General features: G+C 41.5%; 1 protein-coding gene across 2 annotated transcripts in view; it reads right to left on the bottom strand.

Annotated features, from left to right (window-relative positions):
* The window catches only part of LOC146973385 (cGMP-dependent protein kinase 1), an 84,893-nt gene that overhangs the window by 21,374 nt on the left and 37,623 nt on the right, over positions 1-25,896 (bottom strand). For both annotated transcript variants that reach the window (XM_085799882.1, XM_085799881.1), the window contains exons 4-5: positions 6,691-6,796; positions 2,814-2,877 (exon numbers count right to left, since the gene is read on the bottom strand). In XM_085799882.1, the coding sequence (XP_085656008.1) occupies positions 2,814-2,877; positions 6,691-6,796 (170 nt within the window). The remainder of the gene's footprint in view (positions 1-2,813; positions 2,878-6,690; positions 6,797-25,896) is intronic.

The raw sequence follows: 25,896 nt of genomic DNA, 5'->3' as shown, positions 1-25,896 counted from the left end.
TGCTTTGATACATTCACTGTCTCCAGTACCAGATGCAACAGCACAGCCCCACAGCATGATAGAGCCTCCACCAGGTTTTAATGTTAACACAGGGTGTACTTTTCCTTCTGGCCTTCCTTTCATCACCTATAAACAAAATGATACACTGCCTTTCCAAAGAGCCCTACTTTGGTTTCAGACTAGCAGAACAATAAAGGTTGTTTTTTTTTAGTTTTGCCTTTTTTTGTGAGCTTCTTTCAAACATTAGCCGGAGCCCTATACCGTCTAATGTGTGGCATAAGGTAGGCTACAGGCTGAACTCCAGATTGCTCCAGGTGACTTGACAGTTCTTTTTTTTAAGGTAGCCATATTTGAAACAATCATTCATTGAGTCAGGCCATTCTATTTGTTTGAGGGATTTAAACACATCGAAACAGTTAAGTTAGCCCATTATTAATTTACATTTGTGTTAGACCTAGGCTATTTCAATTAGCTAGCCTATAGTGTACGTTTTTTTCCCCTCTCTCTTTTGGTCGGTAGCCTTGGACATTTCAGTTCTTTGGTGTTTTTTTTTTTTAAAGATTCTGAATAGAACTTCAATTTCAGGGGCAATTACCGTACTAATACAGTAGAAGTGTAGCCATTGTAATACAGACACACTGAGTGACTCCACCACTGTTGAAATAGCCTGTATAAGAAAAAAAAACGGTCATTTTGGCCCCTGTTAGCCTACTCTATTAAATGACCACATAGGCCTACCTGTATTGCTTATGGGTTGCGTTTATGGCCGACTGGTGTGGAGAGATTAGCCTTTAAAACAGCCTACAGACCTAGAACTCAACAATCACGCACACGGAGTGGTTTACCTGTGCGCGCGCTGCGACCGTTGCAGTTGCAGCAGTGAACGCATCGTGTCAAACTGACAACAGCGCGTTCTGTGTGCTCGTGAGTTCTTTCTCCTCAGAACGACCAGACCCATGTTCTACAAGTCCGTTCTTGGCCTAGCAAAAGGCCCTAGCAAGTTAGCTAACACGGCGTTCGGCGGACGTAATGTTTTGACGTGAGCAGGTGAGCGAATGATAACGTTAGCTCAAAACTTTCATGAACACAGAGTAACATTAACATACATACCGGTAGGCTATGATCAATTAAATATTCAGTGGGCAGTGAGCACTGTTAGCTAACTATTTCAAAAAATATGTCGTAGGTTGGCCCAAAATAAACGCTGGTTTAACGACGTTCTGCTAACGTTACAAGTAAAAACCGTTTCAGACGCGAGCCAGCAATTTTTATTTGCCGTTTTTCTGAGAATATTAATCTGTTGTAGAAGAGCACTATACATGAGGTAGCTAGGCTAATCATTGTTTTGACAGGTTTACACAAATATGAATTTGCATTTGCAACAAGGAATGCAAGATGTGTTGAATAAGTTACTGTGCCAGTTCAATCGATTTGAACTTGTGAATTTGTGTGTGTGTGTTTTTAGGTGATGTCCGTCTTGGTTTTGTGTCTCTGAAGACAAAATCCCTTTCCCATTCCGGAGATCAGTGAAATACGACTCTGCCCATATAAACATCAGGGTGGATATGAAGGACCTGCTCTGCTAAGATGTTGGACAATGCTGGTATGTAGTCTAAATTTGTTTCTGCGTCTCACTGTTGCTCACAAGGTAGAAAATAACCATAGAAAGCTTACCACAGTTTCTTCATTTTATAATCTATAGTCTAATTATACAAATGAATGAGGAAGAGCTGTTTGCAAATACTCACTTAAGTGACTAATTATATAAATTACACACAAAAAAGGAGTCAAGACAATATTAGAAAGAAGTTCAACATACGAATGCCTCAGTGTTAGGAGCAAACATCAAAAGTCAAAATGAGAATATGTTTGCATAACTGAGTCATGCTGGAGAAAACATCAAACGAAGTAGGGAGCAGATGGGTAGAAAATGTGACGTTGAGACACATCTCAAACTGCAGACTGTCAAAATGTGAGGACAACATTCAGGCAAACTGGAGTTTAAAGAACATACTAATGATATTGCATGTCACTATAATCATACAAATTCAACGTGATTTATAACCATTACAACGTGTTGTCTGGAGTTTGGGGTTTTTGAATTGTGCTTTCCAGGCAGCAATTTTGTTTCATTTGTTTACATAGTGAATGAAGATTAATTGACAGACTCTTGAAACTTTAGTTTTGTAATCCATCATAATATTCTGCACTAATATTTTGTAGATTTATGTTATTGTTATGAGGTAATGCAGTGCAGACCTTGCCATCAATCTAACAGAATTACCAAATTATCAGAATAAAACTTGAAAATAACTTAATTTGAAAGATAACTCCAGTAACATAAGGTTATTTATTTTTCACAGGGAAAATGGCAGGAAAGATTCACAAGAAAAAAAAGAGCGCAAGGAAAGTAGGTTACTATGCTGGCATTTAAGTCAAAATTGATGTCACCTCACAACATTAAATAAACTCAAAGCTGAAATAGTTCCTTGAAGCGATATACTGAATTCTTGAGCAGGTTCATAAATGTAACAGCTCTTACTAGGTGGGCCATTTCATTCAACATCCCTACACTGAGCACAAACTAAAGAGCAACTTTTCCTCTTAAATTCCAGCTGTGCACACTACAACTGCCTACACTCTACAAAATGTCTGGAATACGCGCTAAACCCCACTGAATATGTCTCTCTGGCTCCCTGCTCTCATGTTCTTTTGAGTAAAAGAAAGTGATTGTGAGGAATGGCAATCTGGCAATCTATTAGGATGTGTGGAGTAGGCTGCAGATGTCACAGGCTTTGGAACATGGCTCTTACCTCCTCAAGGACATCGGCAAGCTTGCTCAGAATATCTTCCTGCAGGCCATGGAATGTGGGGACGCTGCGGGAGAAAGAAAAGAAAGCGCTTTTTGATAAATGGATAGATAGGTTCATACATATTCTATCTTCTGTGTTTGCCAGATTAAAAAAAAGTAGTGAGCAGTGTAACCAGCAGCTTATTGGTCAGCAGCTGACCAGAATCAGAGTTGACCTGTGATCTTAAACATAAATACAGGCTGCACAGAAACACACAAAATCAATATTATGGTATGGCACTTGGCCTTCTATGCTGTATTACAGTATGTGTATAAATATTGCAGCACGAACTGGGCAACGTGTCTGGTTACACAGCAGGGCACCAGATCCTGAGGTTGAATACACCAGTATGAGGCTCTGTTTGTTCTGTTTGCTTCCCAGCAGCCTCAGTGAACGCTATCTGCATGTTATCAAGCTTACTAAATAAAACTGGCCCAGTGTTTATCAAGGAGGAGAGAAAATAACCCGCGTTGGTGAACAAAGGTCTTATCTCCCTCGATGATCTCTCTCGCTCTCTCTCAGTCTCTCTCTCTCTCTCTCTCTCCTTCTCTCTCTCTCTCTCTCCTTCTCTCTCTCTCTCTCTCTGTTTCTTCATCTCCCTCTCCCTTGCTCAGCGCCCAATGCAGGCCCTTTGTGTTGTTGCTTCCTCAAGAGGCACTAGCTCACCACCTACACAGTCAACGGATGACCCTACTCTACATGAAACATATGGAGTTTCAACCCTTGAGCAGCGAAACAAATAAAAAGCCTCTGCTCTGGTAAATTTCCAATGCAACCGCTTGATTGCATTACAGAAAATTAATTAATTATACAAGGCCAATGGGGAAGCGCAGTTCCACTAATTATTTAAATAATTCTAACATCATTACAGTCATTGCACTGTGCGGCCCTGAGTAACGCACAAGATAACTGAACAGTTTATATGGCGATCTTAGAAAAACAAGTTCCAGTGACTAGTTGTGTGTTTATATGCTAGACTTTGATATGAAGAGTGAGTTTATATATCAAAGTCCTGTTTTAAAAATGGCAATACATAGCAATTTTGGGATCTGTCAAATGATTTGACATTGCCCTTGAATTTACACTTAATGGAGCATTGTGGTTTAACTAATTAGAAATACATGCTTGGAGGAGGTGATAATAATAAAAGAAAAATCTCCACAGGAATTCTCACTTCCCATATATGGGATTTCTCTTGTCAGTTTTTCATTAGTGTTCCTCCTCCACAACTATTGAGAGCAAATACTGTATATAATTTCACAGCAGTTAAAGAGTGGGTTGAAGACTCACAGGGATCAATATGGGTTTGTTCACTTAAACAACAGGTCTTTTATTAGATCTGCTTCTGGGAAACAAAACTGCAATATAATTATCTACATACTGCGATGAACAAATGTTGCTATAAATCTCTGATTCCCTCCCTAGATACCCTTTTATTTAAACCAAACACACAGTGGGCCCAAACGTACATCTATTAAATATTTACTTATCTGTTGGACTGTTATGCAAGAGCTGCTGAGAGGCAAGAGCTGCCATGCACTGTATTCACATACACTCAGGAAAGAGATAACAAGTCTTTTTTTAGTCAAAGCTGCCACAAAAATAGCTTCAGTCAGGAAAGTCAGATTAATAGTGTTTTTATCTCGTCTGAAATCTATTTTGGGTCACATATGTCTTACAGTCTGCTGAAACGGTACAGCGGATACAGCAAGAGCAGAATTGGTTTCATTGTGACTGACTCCGGTTAGGTATAAGATTGTTTTTCAACAGTTTTTTTTTTTTCTCAGGGCGGCTACAAACTGTATGCATGCACTGGTTTCAAGGTGCAGTAATAGTTTTATCATTAACACTTAAATTGAACACATTAGCATGTTTATTCAGGGACATTTTAACTTGCTTTCTTTGCACTTTTGTTGAGCAGTCAACTCCAATTTGTCTTCTGTAGAATAATTTCACATAGACATTTGACTATCCTGAGTAAAATGTCTTGACCGTAACAGTACTGAGGCCGTTGACATGGGGATACGGTGCAGTCAACTCTCATGTCTCATATAGCCCCCTGCTCCTTTTAGCAACTTTCACTAATTCAGCCGTTGTTCACGTGCTGCTCAGATCAGGTAGTGACTTTATCTTATAACACTGGGAACAAAATTATTGTGTTGCATGAGCGTGGCGGTAGACGTCACTGTGCTGCTGCAGAGAAGAATGTGTGTTCTGTTCACACACTGCTGCTTTACTGCTTTACAGCTCACTCTCTCTACAGAGAGTTTACAGGTTATACTGTACCGCTGCAATAAGACTTCAATCCAGAGGAAGTGCTGAAAGCAACTATCTGGGAGTAGATGATGGGTTGTCACCATTTAGGTGATATTTAACTAACCTTTACTAGGTCGTTCCCAAATGCATTCATACAATACCTTCACTGTAAATGTTGCGCATCAGGAACCACTCAATTTTGGGAAGAGAGAAATAGGTCGTTTTGGATAGTCCTGACATTTCACCTACTTTGTATGAACTTTTGTTGGAAATGTCAAGTGAAAACCTGGTTTCCTGTGTACTGTATCCACCCCCTGCCTTTAAGCTACCATTAGTCAAATGGTAACAGAGCCTGATCACGGTCAGTGATTTCTGAAGTTTTGTTCACCAGAAATAAACATAGGCACAGTGTGCTTTCATGATCTGGGAAATTTAAGCACACACAGAAAAACTGTAGAGTGCATGTGTGTAAGTAAGTGAGAAGATACAGTAGGAGCCCTCCCTATTATATCTTCCAAACTCAAGCGATAATGGAGTGGCATTTGAGGGCTGAAGTTGAAGAGTCTTTTTTGATAAGGTTCCTAACTGAGTGAAATGACTTGAAAGTATCCATATGGCAGCCCTGATTAATGATGATAAATTACCCAAAATTATTTTAATGATCTTGTCCTCATGGCATTTTCTACTGAAGTCAAGAAAAAGTGGTTAGGAAAGTTTTTTTAAATTTTTTTTATTTTATATCAAATCATTTGATATTAGGGATGCACGTTTCAAATTTTGTTTCTGACCGATAACTGACGCTTGTTAACTGATTATTATTAACCGTTAACCGATAAGATTGAAAAACGCTTGCGGGAGCGATCGACAAGGTTTTTGTTTTTGTTTGCCGTTATAAAACACACACACACTTGCTGCAACAGCTGATCAGCGCCACATCCAGTGCTCTGCCTCAGCTGATCACGCTCAGATGGCGGTTAGATCGTCTAGTGTAAAGTGCAGCCAAACACCAGGCTGAAGAGAGGAACAGCAGGCTTCTCTGACAGCTCCTCTGTGGAGCTGCAGGTGAACCGACTGGAGAGCACGTCGTGATCGCGTTTTTATTTTTTTTTTCCAGCACCGTTGTTACAGGTGATGAACATCTTGATGCAGACAAAATGGTTTGGAAAAAGGATTGTATTTATACTGTAATTGCATCTGTGCTCTCCCCGTGTCTTCTGCTGAGTCTGTCTTTTATCCTATACAACATAGAGTACAGGCCCACAAAAGAATCTGATAATAGGTTTCTTTCTTTACAGAGAAAATGTAAAGGCCTACTGTATCTCTGAAACAGAGAGGGATGTTGAAGACAAATGACCAAATGACGAAGGTGTACAATACTTTTCTAGCAGGATGAACAGTTGAGGCATGAGAAATTCATGTTATGTAATTTATTGGCAAAAATTAAGAATAAGGAACCATCTGAGAAACAGCTCAGACACATTCTCCTGAATTCATTTAGTTAATAAATTCATTGCATTTCTGATCAAAGTCCTATTCATATCCCTTTTGAGTCATTCTGAGACACTTCAGCCTGGTTTCTCACCTTTTCAGAAATTCCATGTACTCCGTGTGCTTGATGAGACCCGTCCTCATCATGATCGTCTGAAAACATTGCCGGTCAATGGCCCACAGCTTCACATTCGTTAGAGCTGGAACGAAGAAGACACATAAGCAGTGTCATGAAAGACAATCAAATTAATAAAACAGCACATGCCTGCATAAAGCATGCCCGCCAACAGTATGCACAATGTGAATATCGTGCACTTAAAATAATCTACTATTCAATTTAAAATGCGAGAAGAATCATGTCATGTGCAAGTGAATTTAAGAAAATGAAATCTCTGTTTATGCATGGAGAAATCTGTGAACCTTTAGCTTTGGTTATTTGTTTAGCAGCAATAACTGGCATCCAAATGTTTTTAGCTGCTGATCAGGCCTGAGAGGGAGTTGGTATTTTGGCCAATTTGCTCTTGACTCAGCAGTGCATGGATGGCTTGCTTCAAGTCATGCTGCCGCATTTTAATTGGTTTAAGGTCACAGTAAGACTTGATTAGGCCAATGTCTTTCTTAGTATTTAAAACCCCTTTAGTTACTGATTGCTTTATGTTAAGAGCAATGATCAAACTGTGTGATGGAAATTATGTTAAAATCAAAACCAGCTCCCCTGGTAATTTTCTGTACAATTTCCCAGAACAATTTGAAATTAATTGCACGTCCAGTGATTGCAATGTGCTCTCCCTGAGGCACTAACTCCAAACAGAAATACTGACTGCACATGTGGTGGATGGAGTTTAAAACGTCACTTTTTTTTTTTTTAATGTTTATTTTGTCAAAGCATCTAAGTGCTCATGGTTGGGTATAAGACAGGCCATACTTTGTCTTTTGAGAACAGCAGTGTCCCCTGTAGTATATTTCTCTAGGCAAACACATTGTTGGGAATTTCCTTATTGTAGATCGATGACACACTATTTAGTGAGTGGAAGAGATGCATTGTTCTGATGCTACACTTCCTTGACAGCTGTTGAATAATGTACGATTGCAGCAGTTTTTGTACCCCGCCCTTCAAAGAGGAGAAATGGTGTAAAAATGCTTTCATTTTTTTTTCATTTATATGCCCTGATGTTGATTGATGGAGGCCTGGGTCTTGTCATTTTCAGTGTTTGAAGCATCGGCAGGGCATTTTTGAGGTCCTCTGTAGTCACTTTTGTTGTGAAGAGCTGACTCTGTTGGAGGCCTGGCCATGTGGAATTTTTATTAGAACAATAGACCTATAACCCCCACCCCACCCCCAATGTTTTTGTATTTTCCCATTCAAACCCACATCACAGAAGACATTAGTTTGTTGTGGCACAAACTTTAAAAACATACTAAAACTACATATTCAGTCTAGCTGAGCCACATTTTAAAATTACTTAGACTTCTGTGCTTCACTTTGGTCATAGCAGTGTATGATAATTGCTTCGTAATATATCAGTCATTTCTCCCAAATGCCGTATCATTATCTACAGTGCTTCAATTGTGCAGATCCACAGTAGACTGTGAGGAGTAATAAGAGAGAAGACAGAGAAAATCTATGTCTGACCCCAAAACAAATCTGGAGATATCTCAGGAGCCCCGTGGCCACAGGGATATGCTGTAATATTAGAAGAAGAAAAAATCAGATAAGAGTCTTGGTATTTTGTCTGAGTACCTCTGTCTGTTGCTAGGGCTTGTCATTCTTTTTCTTTCCTGTAGTGAAGCACTTCAATATCAAGTTTTGCTGTTACGCGTGTGGTGTGGTGTTGATCGCAGAGCAATTACTATTCTCACTGTTGTTACCTCTAAAGTCGGGTTTCGTGGAGGTTCAACTATGTAATAGCACCCCTGGGAGTTGAAGGAATTTGTATGTCACTTCAGGAGGATGACTGTCCTGAGTCTGCAGTTTAATACACATCCCTTAGAAGTCTATGTCAGATCATGTCTGATACTCACAGCACACAAACTTTGGTTTCTAAACTCACGTGTAAATAGACTTCCATTTTGTATGAGTCAGGATATTTTTGCAAATGGATTTGAGTCTGGGCTGTACACGTTCAATAGTTTTAAAGAGAGATTTGGGATAGTGACTAAAGCTTTTGCTGAATTTGAAATGTTGTCAGTGATAATCTGGTACATACTACATACACTCACACATGTGCTTGTGTACTCTTAGGTGTGTACTTTTGCATGCATATGCACACACGAGTGAGTGAACACACTCCCTGTAGACACCACAAATCCTTCCTTGTGCAGACCAAGAGTTTGGCAGCAGTTTAAAATAGGGCCAAACCACAGGGGGAATGCCCTCATTACACAGCCTGACACTGTTTTTACGATTAGACACTAAGTTGGAGCAGAAACCCTGAAGCACACTACGTAACATATAAATGTACATATACAGACATCTAGATACACAGATGTACATGCACAGATATTAGATATACACAGATATGCATACAGATTGCACATATGTATACACAAGTGTATGTCTGTCATGCTGTGTGTACCACAGATAAACATTAAGCAGTCATTCGGCATCTAAGTAAAAATATAAAACTAAAACTGTTCACACAGTTGATGCTGTGGTCCAAACTCACAATATTACACATTTTGTTCATCCAAGAAACATTGAATATGGAGGGAGATGGTTCCAGAGAGAAACTATTAGAGCAGCCGTCTAATTTGACCCCGAGGCACCAAGAGTGGGAGGTTAGATGTCATTGCCCACCGTGCAGGGTGCAATGGAGTGTTTTGGCAGAAAGTGGGAGTATGGGGCATTGGGAAATAAGATATGGAGGGAGCCCGCAGCACATTGCAGTAGGTAAACGTATTATTCGGAGGCTTGACTAAATTGCAGTGAGACCCGGGGAGCTAGTTATCCTGTAGTGAGGTCACTGATTAATGTCTTAATGCTCATGGGTTGCCATCTATGAGCTTCACAGCTGTGTGGATGCACGTAACACCTCAGGCAGTGCTGGAGGATGAAGCCTGTAATAGGTTTTGAGGGATTGGGCAGTTTGTTGTTACAGTGGGATGACCATTGGGGCTTCAGCAAGCCCCAAGGAACTATGAAACATGTATACTGAATATATGGGAGGTAGAAAATAAATGAACACTTGTGCAATGAAATGTTATAACACAAGCCCAACAGTAAGTCCTACCTCTGGGAAAATTGGTATTGAGCATATGAAGGCCAGTTGCTTCAGACTGTATCTTATAATTGTATCATATTTTAACAGCTGCTATCATGCCCACTACATGTAACGCACGCACAGGATTCAGTCAAAGTAGCCTACACTAGAATGTGTTGATTTGGGGAGTAAATGTGATTAAATAGGTTCTTTTATAGATGTTGGAAATGTGACCATCAAATCTTGCAATAAATATTTATTTATTGTTCTCAAATGTCACATTGATAGTTCATTTCACAATTGCTGTTTATGTGCATGTTAAGTGCCTACAATGACACTTTATATTTCTATTTTTACTCTGCAAATTAAAATCATGCTTAATATGCACCCTGCCGACTGCTGTTTAACATGCAGCTTTTCTTCGTCCCTGAAATCTTGTCTATAAATTGAATATAGTCCCACCTCAGAGTAAAGAATGGCTATAAAGCCACGCTGCCCACAGCCAAGCACATTATCATTATTATTTGATCGAGGTCCTTCTCTCAGTCCCTCTCCTTGATGCAGTGATTGCAATCCCTCCCCCTTCCTTTTATCCCAATTATATGCAACAACAGATCAATAGTGTTGATTGTCAATACTGGCAGAACTGGCCAACCAGCTGCCTTGGGATGCTAGACCCCAAAACAGAGGTTCTGTGTTTAAGCCCGAGGAAAACGGTAACAGATAGAGATGTGTGTCGCCAACAAGATGCAGGGTGCAGCACGTACACAGTGGAAGGAACCACTCATTCATTTGGATCAGTCATAATTCAACTGTAACTGAATTTCAGCCTGGGGCATTATGTAAATGCTCCATGTATGTTTGTTCTTGTAATCTAATGTTTTTCTCATTAAATTATATAAATATATGATGAGATGGGAGACATTATTTTTCTCTGTACATCTGGTCATGACAGTTTACAAACAATGAGTGTGGGATTTGGAAACATAAACGCTTGTCTCACCATGACAGCAATCTTGATCATAAACAGAGCGGATTGGGACACTTAATGGTCCTTTACCACTAGCGCGACATGGCTCGACACAGTTCTACTTGGGTTTTTTTTTTTTTTTGCTCTTTTGCTTTTCCACTAGCACTTGAGCGTCCGACAAGAATCAAACCCGCTAAGTTTAAAAACACAGCAGTAGCACTCACTGATATGTACTGAGACTGTTGTTATTCTTTGAGTTAACAAGTTGCAAGTGAGCTTGGAGCTGACGAGAGGAGAGAAAAAAAGAGAAGGCGACGACGCAGCTGTAGACGTCATGACCCCGCCCCCGCTATGGATGAACTGTGAAGGACTCAGCTGTGATGGAAAATGACCTAAACCCAGTCGAGTAGAGCTGTAACTTGTGTAGTGGAAAGGGGTGTAATGGTAACTGGTAGTGGAAACCCTGCTTTACATTGTTTTCACATCTAAAAAAAGAGTTATCTTAAAGCAGAAGTAAGTGGTCCGGTCGTTTTCGCTAATGCTGCGTTCCAGGCAGGCTTTTGAAATCGTAAATTACAGCTTCAAGCCACGACTTACGACTTTGTAGCTTTCCAGGCAACCCACTCGTGTTTTTCCGACCTGTTTTACCGGTGAAAGTCACTATAACGGCCACTCGTAACTTCCGACCGGTGAACTCGTACCAGATCGAACTGGTACCACTTCACGGTCGGAAAAATACGAGTTTCCTTGAACGCACCATAACAGTCCTCGTCCCTACGTCGCCACATTCACGGCGTCCCTTGGCTGCACACACAGCCCTTCATGCCGTTCTCTCTCCTCATTGGATAAAAACTGTAGGATACGATAAATGTTTTCTCCTCGGCTCAGAGCAGAGCAGAGGGACTGACAGACCCGTGTTTCAGACCAAACACTCTATGTAAGTGATTGCTGTCGGAAGATATAACTATTTAAGACTTATATTAACACAAATATATCACTTACTTCTGCTTTAAGTCTACCTTTTCTCCAGTAAGTCGCTGCCCTATTTTCCAAGACGACACTCCTCTGAATCTCTGACCTCGTGCCTGAGTGCTTGACATGATGTCACTTTCAAGGCCATGCTTTCGCGAGTAATTAACGTCATATTAACCCCCACCCCCCCAAAGAGTAAGCAAGATAGTTATCTGTAGTTTAGCTTAGTACTTGCAAGTACCCAACCCAGTGCAGGAAGGTGGAGACATGCGGCGGTGGTCTATTTGCGACAATAAAAAGAAAAGAATGGGGCGGTGCCAAGGGGGCAATTGTCGGTCTGAGAAGTGAAGCTCACTTCCGCGTTCAAAAAACTGCAATCCCCTCGGATTCCTCTGGGGGCTGGTGTCAGAAGGGAGCATTCCCCATAGACCCCCATGTTAAAATCGCCGACTTTACATCCTCAGTAAACATGTTAAAAGCCTGGTGTCAGAACGTTTTTTCGTCTCAATCGATAGTTTCTACCCCCGCACACACTCTGAGGGGGGTGAATTTTTTTTTAACTCTATAGTTTTACTCAGAGGCGATTTTAGAGTCTGCTGGGGCCCTAAGCAAAAATCCCCAGGGGGCCCTCCAACCAGTGTTTATCACCGTCATTTTATAAATAATCGAACACCGACAAAAAATGTATGAAATTTAAACTTTTTTTATTCCAAATGTCCAGTTATGGTGTAAGCAGGTGACATGTTGTCTTCATGATGGGCAGGTGTTGCTGTCTCACTGGAGGTGGACGTTCAACTGATAGGCTATATGACAAAAAAACAAAAGACAGTTTTACTTTAATTGATAACATACCATGCCCTCTAAAGATTCTTTATGACAATATAGGCCTACACTTACAGTTTTCACTGTCAGCACTGGGAGGGGGCACTTTGTCCCTTTGTTTTGCTGAGGAGAGATAAGAGAGTGATTTTTAAATGTTTTCCTTGGGCATAGCTTTCATAGCACCAATAGCTTGTTAACTTTTACACTTTCATATTATTATTATAATAATAGGCTACTCACTTCAATACTGTAACATAACTTTACTATGTCACCCTGCTACCTAGCAAGTTAATAGTGTTGTTACTTGCTGCCAAGGAGACCACGTTAAGTTAACTTGCTTTTTTTTTTTGTCGTAACCGAGTGGAGCACCAGAACCGCACGCACCGAGTCCCTCAGTCAGGTGCAGTCCCACTGACTGACTGACTGACTGACTGACTGTAAACGTGAAGTAGCCTGGTCACCACTGGTCTGAAGCTAACATTAGCTGCTATTCAAGTGTCTCCCAGTTAGACTATTAGCATTTGTTCAACAGTTATTTACTGTTCATGTTACACTCTGCTCCACTTACCACCACTGTCTTGCATTCTTTTTTACTTCAGCCTCTTTTTTCTTCTCGTCTTGCTCCCAGGTGGACTCTTCTTTTCCCCTCGGCTTCATTAGAAACTCCCAGTGATAAGGTGCATCATACAGGTTAACGTTAGCTGGGATCAGGTCCGGAGAATGACATGGGGCCCCGTTAGGGGGGTTTCCCACTGAGATGTCATTGCAAATCGACGCTATACGACGATACGGGAAGGGGGGTGCGGTCACTGCGGGTAGCCCATTTTGAGATATTTCTGTCGATAAAACTGCCCTCGGGCCCCGACCCTCGGGGGCCCCCTAATGGCTCGGGGCCCCAAGCAGTTGCCTGCCTTGCCTGTTCACAAACAGCGCCTCTGGTTTTACTGTTATTAGGTTAAAATTCTGGCCAATCAGGGCGCGGAAACGTTGAGTGACAGGTCCGAGCAGCTCCGTGGACAGCTGCTTCGAGGCCAGTGGGCGGGTTCTCGGCCGGCCAATCCAACATGGCGCTGTTCAGGCCGCCATATTTGAGTCACAAAAACGACTCCCCAAAACCAATGGGTGACGTCACGGACGCTACGTCCATTCTTTTTACAGTCTATGGGCGGTGCGTGGCGCAGTGGGTAGAGCGGCCGCCCCATGTAGAGGCTACAGTCCTCGCCGCAGGCGTCCCCGGTTCGAATCCCGCGTCGGGCAGACCTTTCCTGCGTGTCATTCCCCCTCTCTCTGCCTCCCCATTTCCTGTCTATCTCTACTGTCATCACTATCAAATAAAGGCAAAAAGCCGAAAAATATACTTTAAAAAAAAAAAAAAGAAAAGAAAATAATTTTGAAGGAGTGGCAGCTAGGATTTAGGAATGGCGGCCTGCCACTCCAAATGAATGTAGAGGAAACACTGGGGGTTTGAAACGACTGGGAACAGCCTATGCATGGCCCATGATAATTCAGCTGAACTATAAAGCATCTGCCATTTGCCTAGTGGAAAATCCACATTCCTTTCCAATGGCACCACTGGGCCACATGAAAGTGGTACTTAAAGATTACACCAGAGTCCCGAGCAGTGAAGTGGGCAAGGAAACTTGATGTCAAGAAATATATTTTGTTGGTTATATTGTATTAACACTGTTTAATGTACTGCTCGTTATTTCACAGAAGATGCATTATAAAATAAGCTCTGCCCATCTCTCTCTCCACATTCATCTATATAAAGATGCAGGGTGATCTGCATTTATTATCTGCCTACTGCTGTGCCAGAAGGTACATTCTCTGGAGGAAGAAAACCCTGTCATAATAAGATCATGACAGATGATGATATGTATTCTGACACAATACTGTGCATTATTCACGGCAAAGCCTCCCCTTCCCACTTCTGTGTTAGCATGCTGGTAATCAGATCATTGAAAGCAGGAAAAAAAGTGAGAAAACCTTGGAAATATTAATCAAATCAATTGCGAATTATCATTTTAGCACTCGTAGATGATTATCCTGGGGTTATACAGCTCTGAGAGAAGGAGTGGCAACTCCAACCTAATTAGCCTGAACACCAACCCTAAGAATTTCCCCAGTGAAATATTGTTGTAATGTTTGGATGTTTGGGTTTGAGGGCATTTGAATTGGTATTGGGCATTTCATTGTTACAGAAAAGTTTCCCCTGCCAAACCTCTGAGTCGCCTTCCCCTGCAACTTAATTTGTGCCATTAACATTTTCGCCTCAGCTCTTTCCCTCCCTGTAATGTGTAAGAAAATGAGAAAATCAACTATTCCCTACTCACTGACTCTGAGACACACGGTCACATACGCACACTTAAAATCACATAATCACGTAAACTCTACTCCTTTGAGGGTTTCCTACAAGTCTTATTTTGGAAAACGGTAAAAGAGCAATGTCGCCAGGGCTGCGGGGTAGAAGAGTGTAATCTCGTTTCCCCCTAAGTCATTAATAACATCAGCCAAGACTGATTACGTCTGGATGAGCTCTTTAGAGTGTGAGAAACCAGGACAGGTCATTTACAGCAGACAGTGTCACACAGCCTAGAGAAAAAGGAAAACATTTGAATTCTCTTTTATAATTATGTGCTAAATAATGATAATTATTATTATCTAAAGTTCAAATTAACATAACACAGTGTAGGAAAGCAGTTATGCTGGATCATGCTTGGCAGTGAAATATGTCTATTTAAAGTAATAGTATGTACTCCTATGACAGCTCTCACATTTCAATGAATCCCATGGCAGCACTAGCTGACTTAATCAGATGGAATCTCCACATGCCAGTTCTGCCAATAGTCACACCATGAAAGAGACAAGCGTCCGTGGACTTGTGGTAGCAGCTGCTTGAAAAATATTGAACTGAACGTCATCCCACCTGCCATCCACTCACCATGCTCACCCAAGCTAACCCATAATAACCCATATTTAGAGAAGAACATATTTAATTGGTGTTACTGGGTGGTAAAAAATAGTTTTATTTGAGAACTATCTTTGTCTGTCCTAAGAAAAGACAAACAGACATGTGGCAGTCAATATTAGAATGCATAAATTTAACACAGACGGATTACTCTGGTTACATTTTGATCAGAAATTTCCTCTCAGAGGCCGACTATGAATATTTCTAAAAGCGTGCTTTTAGCTTTTTCTGTCTCTGAGTCCCAAGAAAAAAAATGCAATTTACAACTCATCCCTGTATGCAACATTTACAAACCTAACTCCAAACCTTTTATTCAGCTGATCTTGTTTGGAAGGTCATCATAACCATGTAAGCCTTAAGAAGACTAAAGACTTTTAGTATTCATTATCCTGAAGGAGAGTGGTTCATGTGAAATTAACTCTGTGATTGCAGAGTTGGTTCTGCTATTCTATCTCAAGTAAAATGGTAAACATTGACTATTTCCAGCTGGAAGACGTTGACACCTTAAGCAGGACCCTGTCATTTTATAGATACCAATCTTTACTGTTGAAAAGTAAAATTCAGTGGACCTCATCGCACTATCTAATGACATTATTCATCCTTCAAGTGATAGCTTCTCATGACAGGATGTACTGGACAGTCCCCATGGGTTCAATTGTCACAAAAAACACCATTTCCCATTACAGTACTAGAAACTATTTTAAAAACTTAAAATCCACCGAAGAAACAAGTCTAATGGCTAATGAACAGCTCTGTTAGAACATAAATCTCACATCATGCTTAGATACTTCACATAGTAAGTGAAACCTGAACTATAAAGAAAGCCAGATGATCACTGTGTCATTAGTATGAATCCTCTGTAGCATAATTTAGGGTTATCCATTTCACATTGACCCACAAATGTCAAGCTCCTGGTTGTGCAAGAGTAAGTGTCAGTGGATCAGCTAGAATCCATCCTCAGAAAACCTGCATTGACCAAAGTGTTGCACAGACTGACACTGCCACCCCAGAGCCATGCTTCTGGCACCAATAAATGAATACATAAAACACAAGATCAGAGGGGGATTGTAATACCTCCTCATAAATACCTTTATTTTGACTGAACTCCACATTTTCAGGCCAGTGAATAAAGGACAGAATATAGTCACAGGCCAGTACCGTACAATAGTGGTATATGAGAGCCATCTAATCTTAAGCACCTATGTTCTATGGGTGAACAGAGAGTAATCTTAATGTTCCAATGTATGTGAGAAAGAGCAATTATTATATATTGCTGGGATGGTAATTTAATTGTGGGGATAAATTCATAAAATGGCTATAATGGTAATATTGTGAAATATTTTTATTTCACGCATCAGTCTTTCTAGTCCTCCTTATGTTGATGCATGGGGCCCTATTTTCCTGGCGCAACTCGGGGGCGCAGCGAGGCGAGCCCTGGCGCAGCTGGCGCAGTGGCATTTTCCTCCAGTGCAGCAACGTGCGCAGCGGATTCGGTAAATTGGCAGACTGCTGTGAGCCGAGATGGGAGTGGGCGTGCAGCAGGGGGAGGTGTCCACAGATTCACCTTGGCGCAGTGACAATTTGTTGCCGATAGACCGCGCGGAGAGTGCGCCGAAAGCTCGCCAGCTCCAACCTGGTCTACTCTCAGCGCAAGGCGAAGCGCAGCCAGCGGACTGGTATTTTGACTGCCCAGCGCGCAGTGCGCCCACGTCACCAAGACCTCACAGGCAGGTTTCCACAGTTCCAGGCACATTTAAATGCAATTAATAATAATAATTATTATTATTATTATAATAATAATAATAATAATCACAATAACCCTATGTGTGTTTTTTTTTTTTTTACTGGGCAGCTCTCAATATGTCAGAGCAAACCTGGATAACCTCATAACCTATAACCTCCTCCCTCCCAGACTACTTTTGCATCATCAGCCCGTGAGGTCTGTTCGCGCGACCGGACACTGCGAGCTTGGACCGGACCAGAACGTCAGTTTCCTCCCGTCTCACTTGCTGTGAGAGATGATAGTTTATTTGTTTTCAGTTTTATTTGTTATGGTCGCGTGACGATGCGGCTCAATAAATCAATAAGTAAATACCGGTAAATAGATATAGCAGATCATCGCAACGGCACAGTGTGTAGTGTCAACACAGCAGTAATCCATCCTCATCTTTCATCTGTGTTAATTCAGTCAGGCTGAGTTTCCATTACGCATGCCGACAGCCTTTGATCTGTCATCAGTGTGACGGGACAATCGATATAGATAAACGTGTATGCTGATTCAGATAGTTGCAATAAATAGTGGTTATTGTGATTATTAATTCCATTTAAATGTGCCTGGAACTGTGGAAACCTGCCTGTGAGGTCTTGGTGACGTGTGCGCACCAAGTCAATTGCCTCCCTCTTCCACGGTGAAATCAAACGTGCGCCTCGCGCGCGCGGCAGATTTAAAGGCGAGGAGAGGAGCTCATTTGATTGGTGAAGATCTGACTCGGCTGTGTCGAACCCACTCCACGCCTTCTCTCCTCCCTCTATGCCATTTGCGCCGGTGGGAGGGGGGTAGGCGGGATGCGCCCTGCTGCGCTTCGAAGGAAAATTGCAAACTGCTCCTGGACACGCCTTGTTGGCGAAGCGAACGCGAAGCGCAGGCCTGATCCGCTGCGCCTGCGCTAGTTTACGGAAATAGAGCCCATGGAGTTAAAAGGGTAGACTGCCGCTGCAATAATTCCAGTCAGATTCATAGTGTTGAATTTTAATGAAACCATTTCATAAAACGTGATGTCTCTAGTGATACATGTTTCACCTGAAACGGGGAAGCAAAGTTAAAGATCCCTCTGAGAAGGAGTTAATGAATGGAACAAGAACAAGAACAAGAAAAGAGCAAATCTTGTTGAAAATGTTTTTCTTTTTAAAGTCTTTAATCATCATTATCAATTTTACCAGGCTTCAGTTGAGAACATTATTCATTTAAAAGAAGTCATCTCTTTTTTTCTGCACAAATTACATTTCATGGTGTCATGATGCAAGTGCTACTACCTCAGGTGATGACGTCAATGTTAAGGATTACTGCTCCTCTGAAAAGGGGATAAGGAAAACATCTCTGCCTTTCAGTGCCTGCTGCACCTGAACAACACCAATAAAAAAAATTACCTTTTCAGCATAAATTGTATTCTCACCGGTTTGTGAGATAAATTTTAATTGTTTGTTGTCCTCGTCATTATGGACAATCAACCAGAAACTATTTGCCACAGAGGAAATCAGTTTGAATAACCTGATAAATTTCAGGCTGCCCGGCTGTAGAAAATCAAATGGAGGAAATGAGGTGTGTTTGCTGTTCATCAACAAGTGGGTTATTTTTAGGCCTCGGTCCAGGTCGTATCATGTCGAACATTTCTCTATATAACTGTTCTGTGGACTTGTCAAACCCCACTCTGAAATATCAATTAATTGATGAGGCAGGATGCTGAGTATCCTGAGAACAATGTGGAACTGTGTGTGACACATTGTCAGTCAGTTTTTGTCATTTAATATCTTAAGATGATATCGCACCGGATGAATTACCCACCAAAAAGAGGAAATGACTTGTTGTGTCATTGTTGGATTTCATGAGTCCCTCTGTCAGTCAACGGTGATGTTCTGTAACCCACAGAGAGGAAACATCACATCTCTGCACCAAAAAATACAGAGTGAAGCCAGGGTGATAATTCCCTTTTCTGCTTTGCCAGAATGTGATGAATACCTGTTTCTGTGTGTGAGTGACGCCAGCATGTGTGCACCTAGTCATCAATGCGTTATGTGTGTATGCCATTCTTTTTCTTTTCCTTTTTCCTAAAGAAACAGCCATTATTCTGACAAGAGGCCTCTTAACTCTGCAGGAGACCTAGATTCAGCTCACTTTCTGTGAAAGCCTTGGAGAAGCTGTTCATTATAGCCGGAGTAGAATAACCACACAGACATTAATCAAACCAGCAAGCTTCCCTGAGATTAAATGTATTTAATTTCCACAAGTCTTAAAAACATTAAAAAAAAAAAAAAAAAAAAGTTCCTCTATATTGGCTAAACAACATTGGTAGCATGTTAAGCGCCCTCCTGGCATGAGAAACAAAACTAATTAGACCAACAGACTTCTGTGAATCTACAGTAGTTTCCATGTGTTAAACTCATTACCCTAACCCTAAGTTTACTGTATAAGCGTAAATTGAGGTTAAGAAAGTAGTTTATGTTATATCATTTTAAAAACTTAACTCTTCAACTTAATTGTACACATAGAGCAGAGTCTTTAAAATATACATTATAAATGATGGAAAATATCATAGTTTATTCATTATCACCAACTTCAATGGGGTATGACATCAAGCTTTCAGTGGTTTTTAAGGGGTGAGAGTCAGCAAATAGAAATTCAATAGACATTCACTGCCTCTCAGTCAGTTGCTTTCTTTATATTTCTATGGTAGCATACATCAAGGCCACCAAAGCACTGCCTCTACGGTCAGCAGCAGTCGGCAGGACAATATTGAAAAAGTCAGGCAGACCAGAAATATTGTAGGCAAGAATGTAAGTATAAGCTGTTTGAGTAGGCGCTTGGTTATATTATCTTCCACAAATGTAAAATGATTGGACATAAAATGTATTGTCTGTTCTAACCATTTCCTTTGCATTTAAAGCTATAGTGCGTGACTTCTACGTGTCTGTAAATATCCGTTTCACCCAAGCCACTACAAGAGGAGATGATACAACGCTGATTAAGCCGTTCGGCTCCTCAAACGCCTCGCGGTATTTTTCAGTATTTGTTCTTTTTGTATTTACTGTCTTGGAGCGACTTTCCCGCGCTGGCGGACAGGAAACGACCGAAACGACGTGTTTTACCTGACAACGAGAAGGGAGGAGGGAGGAGAGCGCTCCGCAGCTGCTAGAAGCAACACCTGTTAGCAGCCTGGTGTTAGCCACATCGTTACCAGTAAGTTACAAGGTGTGTAGCCCGTGTTGCTGTGTGTAACTTACTGCGGGGAGTCTGTGTGCTGTGACGAGCAGTGTGCGGCGAGTCGAGAGTGTTATAGTCCGTGAACAGCAGCATGTGGTGTGTTGCGAGTGTCACCGTATTTTCCGGACTATATGTCACACCTGAGTATTAGCCGCATCTGCCTAAAAATACGTCATGAAGAGGAAAAAAACATATATAAGTCGCACCGGTTTATAAGTCGCATTTATTTTTCAAACATTTAATTAATAGCCGGGTGTCATATAATGACCAGGCTTTGTTTAAAGGCCGGCACCTATAGCGCGCGCTGCTGTTATGCATGCGCGTTTCTCTGTGGTGTGTAGCCTATGTGTGTGTGAGGATGCGGAGATGAATGAAGGCGATCGTCCCAAGGGGGAGGGGGGGGGGGGGGGGGGGGGGGGCGGCGGCGGCGGCGGTGGTGAATTTTTTTTTTTTTAACACGTTAGTTTAGGTGGCAGCACTGGAAACCCTGTGATCAGAAACTCTTTGTGGACTGTCTGTGAAGACGGACGGGAGTGAAGCCGACCTCTCCTCTGCTTCAGAGAGGGACAGCCCTGCACTGTCGGACCTGGGTCTCTGCTCCGTGTCCGGAGCCCAGTCGGGACCGGAGCAGAGACCGAAGACGGGCCGCAGAATACGCTGTGAAAATACTCTGAATTGACGGAGTGAAGCGCTACGGCGCAACGGAGACAGGTCAGACAGCGCAGCGAGGAGAACAGCACATGAGGAAGATGAAGATGAGCCACTGAATGAGGAGGGATTTAGAAATAAAAGCCGTGCTTCCCTCTTGTGGTCATAGCGTAGGGTTTTTTTTTAAATATATAAGTCGCTTCTGAATATAGGTCGCATGGCCAGCCAAACTAGAAAAAAACCGCGACTTATAGTCCGGAAAATACGGTACTGTTACTGTGTGTGATGTGCATTACCGGTATCATGCAGCTACAGGGGTAGCGGTGGGGAGAGGAGGGGAGGGGAGGGTTACACCGGGCCATAGGTGCCGGCCGTATCGTTGTAATAACGCAGAAATCCTTTAGGGGGCGACAGAAGTTACGCACTATAGCTTTAATGCAAGGATGTGTTTTCACTATCCAGCTAAGAAACAACGATCAGTCGCTCTTGGATGAAAGGTCAGTCCCACCTTGTCTCTCAGATTGTTTCAACATCAGTGAATCCAGCAGTCTGGCTGCAAGTGGCTACATGGCTGGACCACACGTATCTGATCTTTGCTCTGGGAGAGTCAAACTGTATTCCATATTTAAATCTTTAACAAGTGTGTTTCATATTTATCAGCATTGATTCTTGCAGCTACATTCTCTGTGTGAGAAACTTCTTCTCAAGTTCATAATACCAGTCCACAATCTTACTACAGGTTTGAGTTTTTCGGTTTCAGTTTATATCCCTCTCAAGCTACTTGAAATTATCTTTTCTATTCTTAGTAGTATTATATGATGTATTTTTTGTGCCTATTATGTCTGTCCTTTTCAGTCGTCTCATATCCAGATAAAAGCCAGATGAGATTTAAGTCACTTTCCACATATAACAAATCTGATTGCGATCCATTTTTCCAAGGCTGAACGCAAATCCGGCTTGGCCCTTCTCCATTTTAGAGGGTGGTAGTAATGCACCTGAAGTGGTTTCGTGACTGCCAAAATTGCCAAAGGGATGAATAACTTCTGCACTTTAGTAGCTAGAGATCCGGTTAAGCTACAACAGCACGTCAGACATTTCAGTGCATCTTTTATTGGAAAGTTCAATTCAGTTCGACTTAACTGTCATTATCACGGGAAGAGCTTGTAGAGACATCAGCCTCACAGATAGATACTGACATTGTTACACTTGAACAAACTGTTATATTCATACCAGCTGAACATGTGACTAGAGTGCATATTGGTGGGGATTTGAGCAAGTGAACTTTTAATCTATCCTGAATACTTTTTGGAAGCATTTTTTCATTACCTTTTTTTTTTTCAATCTGCCTAAATTGCCCAAACTAAGTGTAACTAGACCATGAGAAAATGCAGATAAGAAAAGCAGCACTTCCAAATCTCGTGAGCTATTTTCCTCCCACGGATACTCTTGTACAACAAGCAAATAACATTTTTGTAAAGCAAATGTGTCCCTGGCATTGTGTCACAGAAGGCAACCAATGCAAATCTACACTTAATAATGCAAAACAGGTGGAAAGGTACAAATATAATCCTTCTGTGCAGGATTTGCCTCGGTTATGTTCATACATACTAGCACGAAAAAATGTCCAAGAAAAGCACTTGATAATAGCTGCACCTGCGGGGCTGTTTTCTTACTGACTGCCTGTGTATTGCTACTGACTGAGGTTGCCTCTCTCTGGGTGTTTTAACCTTTCCAGCCTTGTAGAGCCCCAGAAGAGCCTTTTCCTCCAGGCTCACACCTGCGCTCCAACTGAGAATCAGGACAGCAGCAGCAGCAGGGGCCCTCAGCCCAAACATATACACACAGACAGCACACATACGCACATACACTCTCTGGGACAACCATTAACAACTGCACAAACACACAAAAGCCAATAGGAAGTCAAATGCCTTTATCCAACTAAAATAAACCCCTCTGTCAAGTTGAAGACACCGGAATCGGGATGCAGTGATGAACACAACAACCGTGACAGAAAACAGCTGGCTGAGGACTACCCTGCCACCATCACCATTTTACCATCACATTTCTTGCTGCACTCTGGCAACAGTGTTACCATGGCAGCCTTGGAAACAGAGAAGATTTCCCTCCACTCAGTCCCACTGGAATTCTGTCTGCCAAAGCAAGTCTTCTTTCTATCTCTCTGTCTGCATTTTCTTTGGTTATCGGATGAATTCCTTCATCCAGGGGAAATGTAGTTCCCTTGAACTGTTGAACACGGCAGCATGCTGTGTTGAAGGGAGATTAATGGTGCCTTAACTTTTACAACAGAATATCTAGTCATCATTACGGACATGAAAATTCATGTTCACAATGATGTCTCATTTGCATCTCATCCCCTGTCAGTCACGACAAACGAGATGCCATTTTTTTTCTAGCTCCTTCTTTGTGAACATCATTTGTAATTTTGGGTAGTTTTGTGCAGCACAATTTTAGTTTTGTGTAGCACAATTTTAGATATTTGTGTTATCTCGGTTTCACTGCTTGTCGAATTGTGGCTGTGCATTCCAATGTGGCATGCCTACATAAACCGTATAGTACATTGAGTATTTCGCGGATTCGTACATTCTTCCTTCCATTCATTTGTATGTATGCCTCGTCAGTTTTTCATTTCCCAGCACTTGGTTGCATCACAATTATTGTGGGTATCCGAAGAATGGAAAAACGCAGCACTATGATACATTGTGGCTCTGTTTTCCTTTTTTAAGAGTGCACTCAATACTGTCTCTGATTCTAAGAGCCCTTATATCCAGTTCCTCACAGAGTTGCGTAATGATGGTGCTCAGGTCCATATGCAACCACCCTGAATGAATCATATCAATTGTTTCTCTAAAATAAAATCTCTACAATACATCATAGACTTGTAATACTCAGTCACAGTGTACATTTCTGAAGTCATCAGTCCATTCACGCAACAATTCATTAAGAAATCGGGCTCTTCTTTCACACCTCAAATACAGAGTCTTAATATTAAGACGGTCTGCCACTACCATACTTAAAATTCCATATTCTATACTCAATGTACAGCATATACAGCCATAACTCTATAGATACAGGCAGAGTTCCTGAAGGTATCCTAAAGAAATATCTCATTGAGTTCAATCTATTGATTTAACGTAAATAAGCAATGGAAAAGCATCAACTATTACAAACGTGTTATAGTAGTCAGTATAAACAAATGGTGGTTGAGCTAAAACGACAGTTCTATCGAACCTGATACAAAGGTTGTAAGTGCTCTACTTTTTTTTCTTCTTCAGAATTAGACATTTATTTTGAGGCCGGCTGATGTCTGTGACTCAAGTCTAAAATTTTTGACAGCATGTGAGGCATAGATTGTCACCAACATGTTTGCTCTCAGAAATACTTACTCACTCTGCCTGTGCCACCACAGATGTTTTTAACCTTAATTTTATCTTGAAATTTGAGATGATAGATACAGATAGTAGATAATGGTGCTGTGCCCCAGGCAGCAGGAACAATAGCAGCATGTGACTGCATTAATGGCTCATTCTAGAAAACCTGTTTAGCTGACTAAAGAGAACAAAGTAGCGCTATATCCAGCTTATAAATCCTCTTCGGGGGACCAGAGCAGGAGAGGCGCAAACAGCTGTTAAACGTCACTGCAGACAAATGCTTATGCTTATATTATATCATCAGCAAGATAATGCAGTTTGCAAAATGTGGCTAACATAACTGTTTACGTGTTACTTGCTCACTTCATCACATTTCCTACATTAACATGCAAATTTTAGCCTAGTGTAGGATGCATAGCTGTTTGTCTTAGGAAACTGACATTTAAAATGCAATGAAAGTACCCTTAATGCACTAATGACGACTTTCAGGGTGTCAGGCTGCTCTGATGGTCTGTATTCACTATAAAAACATAAAACATACTTCTGTTTTTCTCTGCTCTCACGGCAAATAGCTGATGTGTGGTATTCAACAGCAGATCCCACATGAGAGCAGTTCACTTGAGTGGGTAGAGGTCAAGACAAAGTACTGATGTCTTAGAATCAGCTAGAGGTGATCTCACTTTCTATTATCATAGACGTGATGTTAAAAAATGTTAATGTTTTGTAGGGGCTTTTCTTCGTGACGCAAAAGTTGAAGCAGATATGTCATAGACACAAGGGAAACAGTCAGGGAAGTAATTATGGAAGAGATCTGAGACATTTACTCTCTCTCTCACTCACACACACACACACAAAGTGGACCCAAGAGTAAGAGACTTAGAGGGCACAGTGACAGTCTTACAAGCAACATGTTTTATTATTTAAACACAACCTAAAGCCACAATTCTCTGTCTTCCGCACTGGTCGTGATGTTTAACTTGGTACCTGGTTCTCCAAGGAGCTGAACCTGTAACTTATCTCTTACTGCCTAAACAAGATTCGCTCACTGGGAATAGGGTGATTCCTGACACTGAGCAGATGTGGTGGACTACACACTCACACTCACACATTTACACACAATCACATGCACATTTTTCTCGCTCAGACTGATTAGAAAGACAAGTGTTTGTTCACTCGAAGCGGAAGGAAGGTTTTTTTCATACAGTTGAGCTATTACTCTGTTACAAAGGGGCCATTCTTAGAAGTCTCCAGAACAACGCTGCTGCTTTGGCTTTTTTCTTTCTTTTCTCTGTGGTACCATGACATCAAGTGCTGTTTTAATGGTGTGTGTGTTCTGCTACTCTGCTAGATGTC

This window comes from Trachurus japonicus, chromosome 15, assembly GCF_045865225.1.
Source record: "Trachurus japonicus isolate A0001 chromosome 15, Traja_1.0".
Taxonomy (NCBI): domain Eukaryota; kingdom Metazoa; phylum Chordata; class Actinopteri; order Carangiformes; family Carangidae; genus Trachurus; species Trachurus japonicus.
The sequence above is the reverse complement of the archived record's forward strand: the minus strand, read 5'-3'. Positions and strand labels throughout refer to the sequence as shown.